The sequence below is a fragment of the Syzygium oleosum genome, unplaced genomic scaffold (assembly GCF_021117445.2).
Source record: "Syzygium oleosum isolate NSW1041296 unplaced genomic scaffold, Sole_v2.1 Sole_v2.41, whole genome shotgun sequence".
NCBI classification, from domain to species: Eukaryota; Viridiplantae; Streptophyta; class Magnoliopsida; order Myrtales; family Myrtaceae; genus Syzygium; species Syzygium oleosum.
This window is the reverse complement of record NW_026607525.1, coordinates 998,127-1,004,126: the sequence shown is the minus strand read 5'-3', so window position 1 is coordinate 1,004,126 and position 6,000 is coordinate 998,127. Positions and strand designations below refer to the sequence as shown.

The 6,000-nt window shown below is 40.1% G+C and overlaps 1 protein-coding gene across 1 annotated transcript; it reads left to right on the top strand.

The window, feature by feature from the left end:
• Positions 1–5,408: 5,408 nt before the first annotated feature.
• Positions 5,409–5,987, top strand: LOC130134499 (EG45-like domain containing protein). The gene is made up of 2 exons (XM_030618148.2): positions 5,409–5,550; positions 5,668–5,987. Exons 1-2 carry the CDS (start codon positions 5,409–5,411, stop codon positions 5,985–5,987), a joined length of 462 nt encoding a protein of 153 aa, XP_030474008.2.
• The last annotated feature ends 13 nt before the right edge of the window (positions 5,988–6,000 follow it).

Below are 6,000 nucleotides of genomic sequence, written 5' to 3'. Positions count from 1 at the left end.
TGGATCGCACAAGCCGATTTATTATCCTCTATCTTAACCCATGCATATAAGGCCCTAGCTTTAGTTGCTATGTACACATGAAAAGCTCACAGGCTCATAAATCAACAAGCATGGTTAAGAACATCAATATGTCACACAAACTACCGCATCCAAGCGTCATGCAACCATGCACAAGAACAACGTAAAATAATTCACACGGGGTTCCTTTATTACATAACTGAAATCCATCGGTGACGGTTTAGTCCTTCGTATGATCATGCGGTAGCAAACAAGACTTCGGTTCTTATCTTTCATTTTTAGTCGAATAAAAAATGAAGCCCGAGGGCGTGCAAAACACGTATACGAAATGACTTACCGTGGTTGAATACAAATAGGCATGCCAGGCACGAATCAAGGCCCGAGACTCGAATCGCTACACTTTAGCACCGACCTAGACCAAACTTGACATTGGAACGATATTCCTCAATATCGTCCAAGCCTAAGAGAGGCCCGATTCGACATGCCTACGTTTCATGTTCAATGCCGACGGGAACCTTTTCTTCGATGAACGGGATGTGCTCAACTATCAATAAAATGAATCATGAGCAAACCATACAATAACAAGCACAAACTTGTTTAGGTGTACACACGAAAAATTTCACTTAAGAACAAGTACACCACCATTAAAAACAAAGTCATCTCAACAATAATAATGGTCAGAAGAATATTGCTAGCAAGAACCAACGCCCACAAGAATAAAACCGTTTCAAGCAACAACAACTTCTCAAGCCGTGTTCCAACCACGTAACACACCGCCCTATCCAAGTGTTAGGGAATTCACTCACTTGCAAGCACAAGCCAATGTCTACGGTGATCGAACGGGGAAACGGCGGCAAACGAGGAGAGAGAGAGAAAGGCGTGCAAGAGAGCTAGGGGAGGAAGAAGTGAGCTCCAAGGTGAGAATGGATGAGGGGCTCATCCTATTTATAGGCACCATCCTCATCATTACCTTTCCAAGTGGCCCAATCATCTTCTTTGAAGTAGCACGCCCAGAGTACAGAGGTGGCAACCCTAAAACGGCAAGGTGGCAAGCCTAAGGCCCTAGGAAGAACGCTTGTTATCTTTTTATTGGACCACTCATTCCTATAATGATGACTCAACTAATTTGTTTTCCAAAGAAAATCTAAATGTAATGATTTACTAAATCTATCATTGCCACCTAAGAGGGTGAGTCACCTCCTTCATTTAATACCCAAGATATGGCCATCATTGGGTTTGGATTTTAGTCACATGTTTCTACCCAAAACTTACTCTCCAAGTTTTTGACTCTTTTAGAATCTTCCCTAAGCCTCCTTCTTGCCTCTTACTTTCAAGACTTACTTTAGGGTAATGATAGCCCTAATTCTTGGGGACACATAAGCTTGCATTAAATGGCTAGCTTTCAAGAGGTTAAGGCAACTTAGTCTTCAAGACAACTTGTTCCTCAAGCCACAAAAATAGGTAATTATGCCCTAAGTAGTTTAGGGACACCTAAGCCTAGGAAATCATATCTCATTAGAAACCTCAGTATGTATAGATTTTGTCTTCAAAAGACATCAAATCGAAATCCCAACGTCCTCATATAGAAAATGATGAGTCTTTGCAATCTAGCAAAACCCGGAAATTTTTGCACTGTTCTAGAAATCAGACTTAACAACATAGTAAATGGACCCTGAAAATTCTAAAATTTGAATATGTCATAGAAGACCTTAACAAATATTTCCCATGAAGAATACGAAATATGGATCTTTCTTTAAACACAACTTTTATTAGCTCAAAGACAGACTAAAAACAGTTCACTGAAACAAAATCCTTGCTTCTCAAAGTAAGCTCTTTCTAGAATCCAAATCATCTCCAAAAATTCTCAAATTTTTATATGTTATATAGAAAGAAGTTCTCAACAACTTTTGTGAGGGAAATTTGTTAATAATCGTTCTAGAAAAACTCTTGAAAAATCAAGAAGGTGTAAAGGTTACAGAAACAGCAAAACTAGATGGTTCAAACCCGTTTAGAAAATGGTCTTTCGTACAAACCAAATCATCTTAGAAAAATCTGAATTTAAAGTATGTTACACTTAAAGATGTTGGGAACAACTTTGATGAAGAAAATTTCTTAAAATTCGGTTCACAAAAATCTCCACAAAAATAACAAAATGAAGAGGTGCAAAGGACCCGATTCTGGATTTTCCAGAACAAGAACATGAATTGAGTCCATATGAAAAAATCACCAGATTTGATTCAGCAAAACTCAATTCTTAGCAAAATCAAGGTAGAAGAAGATTGGAAGGCTTAGAAATGAGTCTTATCTTCTTGCCCAGAGGTACGAGCAGGGCACGTGTCGCGTTCAAGACCGATCCCTGATCCTTTCGCAAACCGATTCATAGCCATTTCTCGGGGGCTGAAATTGAGGATGTCATACTTTCAGTTGGCAAACTCAGTTGATCAATGAGAAAATTAGTTTTAGCCGACAAAGAAATGAGTGAAATAACCAAGTTGTGGAGCGAAATGTTGACAAATGAAGACTCACTTAAGTAAGATGATATCACGATTGATGTAACAGTTGACGGAATGAGATTGGAGTAACCATCTTGATTGTTGGAGCGGATGATTTTGGATTCAACCGTCAGAGGTGCATTTGTAAAGGAGTAAAAGCAATGCAACCGTTTAGTGGTGGAGCCCAGAAGTCCTTGAGTAACTGATAGTGGCAATTGTGGAGAAGTGGAGAAGATACAACCGTCAAAGTAGTGGAGTCGTTTATTTCTGGGTAACCATTTTTAGATAGGAATTGTTGCATTGTAGGAATCACATAAGATGTGTTTGATTTCTTTGTAACCATTGTTAACCGAAGATAGTAGGTATAAATGCTTGAATTCCATTTTGTAAAAGGGACCGACAATCAATCAAAGAACACTAGTTGTTCAATTTTACTTTCGATTTATCTTTACATTTCAGTACATTTACGTAGTTGACAACAATTGTTCCCTATTTCAATACTTTTAATTTTCTCATCATTTATGTTTTCTGGCTAAGAATCAATAAAGCACACTTTCAAGACCTTCGTCAGTTTATATTGATCCATATTTTTTTTTGCGCAGCATCGATCTAAGAATTAACAAAGAGGTCGAGGTCTTGCCAGTAGTGATGGTGATGATGGCCATCATTTCGTCCTCTCTCGCATCCGATTTGTTTCTTTTTTTGTCCATTTCGATATATCCTCTTTAATGGAATGATTTTACAATACCATCGAGGAAACATTGCAACATACTTCAAATGATCATGGAGTATGCTACAAAACTTTTGAAACCTCGGGGGTCAAATTATAACGGTTCAAAAAGTATGGGAAGTAAAATGTAATTTTGCTAACTGTGTCATCCATAATGATGCATCTAGTCACGTGAGAGCACGTGACCAAAATTCTAGCGACAATTTTGGTGGGAGTCGATATCCCGGAATAAATTGAAACAAATTTTAAAATGTCAGGAGTGAACATCGCTAAAATTAAGGCATTAAGGGGGCAAAAAACTAGAGGCACGATGCAATTCTCCTAAAGTTAAATCATTGTATTAGTTTCATCTTGTGCATGAAGGAAGGTCTATTCAATTATTCCATCACTGTCTTTAGGCTTGCATGGTAGCTAAATGCTGATGTCACATAATAGTTATAGTCATCCGGAAGATAGCCTACTGCGCATGTTTATCTCTATCTCATGTCTCAATTACTCAAGCTTGAGGTTGGTCTCTTACTATGTCACATGTGAGGTCACGTTACGTCCTCTTGATTACTTTACTCTTATTTTCACTTAAGATCACAACTAATTATCATTAAAACTTTACGTGAAATCTCAGAATCCCACGTCGGTCGAGAGAGGCCATGTTGAGTGATTCATAAATCACATATCCATCATCAAATGATCGCCACCTTGCATGTTGTTTTGAGGGCTTCTTATGAGACTCGGCCCACATGGAACGGCTAGGTCGTTTCGCGTTTATCTCCACAAGTCATCTAACTTTCAGGATTTTGTTTGATGATTTGAGCGGTATGAACAAAGACGGAGTCAATATGGAGCATTGAAAATCCTGCAATTTGAAAAACGTTTTCCTAAAAATGATCATTTGTATCGTTTAAAATAATTAGGTAATGAAAACATTTTTCATTACCGACAACAATTTATGTCTAAACATTTTAGTGGACGACGAAAATATTGTTCGTTTATTCATTTTTGTAAGCGATACAATCAATAATTTTGAAGAAAACACTGTCCAAATCATTCATTTTTCGCGAAACAACCGAAGCCTAATCACCTTGAGCATGTAACTGGGTCCAAAATTTCGGGCTAGTGCCAAGAATGACATCGTTATCACGTGCCTTATACTCCCCAAAACTAGCCTGGTGCTGTACACGATCGGTTGGAATGATTAATTCACCTCGGTGTTTTGTCCATCAAAGAAAGAAAACTACACTTTTGACCTTTCATAACCTTTCATGAAAGAATAATTGTTCACTAGTTCCACTTCACAGCCCTCCATTCAATTATAAGAACCCCCAACCTTAAAAAAAATATCGAAATCGATACTTAGTCCGTGTAAAATGCAATGTGTGACATGAAAATGAAATTCACTCTATGCCCCCTCTTTCGTCGACCTTCTTGTTCACACACCCGCGCACATGAGCAGGTGGCTAGGCATGCGGTTCTGCGACGTGGTCGATTACTTTTTCAATTTAATTCCGTATCGAACGACACCCGATTGTCAAGGCCTGAATTGAATTTGCAAGGCCCAGCGTGTCGGTTTCGAAAGTCTGTGCCGCTTTCGGAACATTATAACCGGTAGGAATGGAGACTACACGAACCTCATATGCATCCTCAACATGCAATCCGATCATCCACCAGTCTATGAAAATTCAGATCAGCATTGCCTTCACATGCACATTTTCTAAGTCCCACCGAATACTTTTCAGAACAATCCGCGCCGAAAAGCATCCGTAGCGGCTGAATGCGCGTTTCAATTTGATATTCTGCTAAGGAAAACATTTCATTTTGACTATTGAGAAGTGACTTTGACGAATCAAAGAAAAGAAAATGCGGAAGTTCACATTCATTTCGGGCAAAGTTGCCATGTCACATGTGGGGTCCAATCTCTTATCTCAAGGTTTGACTGTTGAGAAGTGACTCTGACGAATCAAAGAAAAGAAAAAGCAGAAGTTCACATTCATTTCGAGCAAAGTTGTCATGTCACATGTGGGGTCTAATCTCTTAATTATCTCAAGGTTGGCATCTCCCCTTTAGATCACGTACATATATGCATCATTATTTATATCATTCTATGGAAAAAAAGCGTTGACTTTGAGAGAATATATGCACATAATCTCCCTCCCACGCTCCATCTTCCTAAAATGTTAATCAGTAAGAGTCTCGCTGCGCACCTTCATACATGTTTCCTCCTCCTCATCCTCCTCGCCTTCGGCCTCCCGGAGATCGTACCCGTGGCCCGTGGCGATGTTGGCACGGCTTCTTACTATACCCCTCCCTACCAGCGTAAGTCCTAACCCTAGAAAAAGAGGGAAAGGGAGAGAAGTTTTAAAGAGAAATGAACTTATTGATTTGGCAGACATGAACGCTATATGATTTTCTCTCTTAACCCTTCTGTTTTAGCGACGGAATGCTATGGTGAGGAACCATCGCAGTTCCCGTCGAGCAACCTGTTCGCGGCAGCAGGCGACGGGGTATGGGACAATGGGGTGGCATGCGGGAGGCAGTACCTGGTGCGGTGCATCAGCGTGGTGCGGTCCGGCACCTGCATCCCCGAACGCACTATCCAGATCAAGATCGTCGACAATGCCCTCTCGTCCACGTCCGCAGCCGCCGCCTACAAGCAGTCCATCACCGGCGCCACTTTGGTCCTGTCTCAGACAGCTTTCGGAGCCCTTACAAATTTGTCAGTGGCTTCAATCAAAGTCGAGTTTCAACAGTAAGTAACGCCATTTC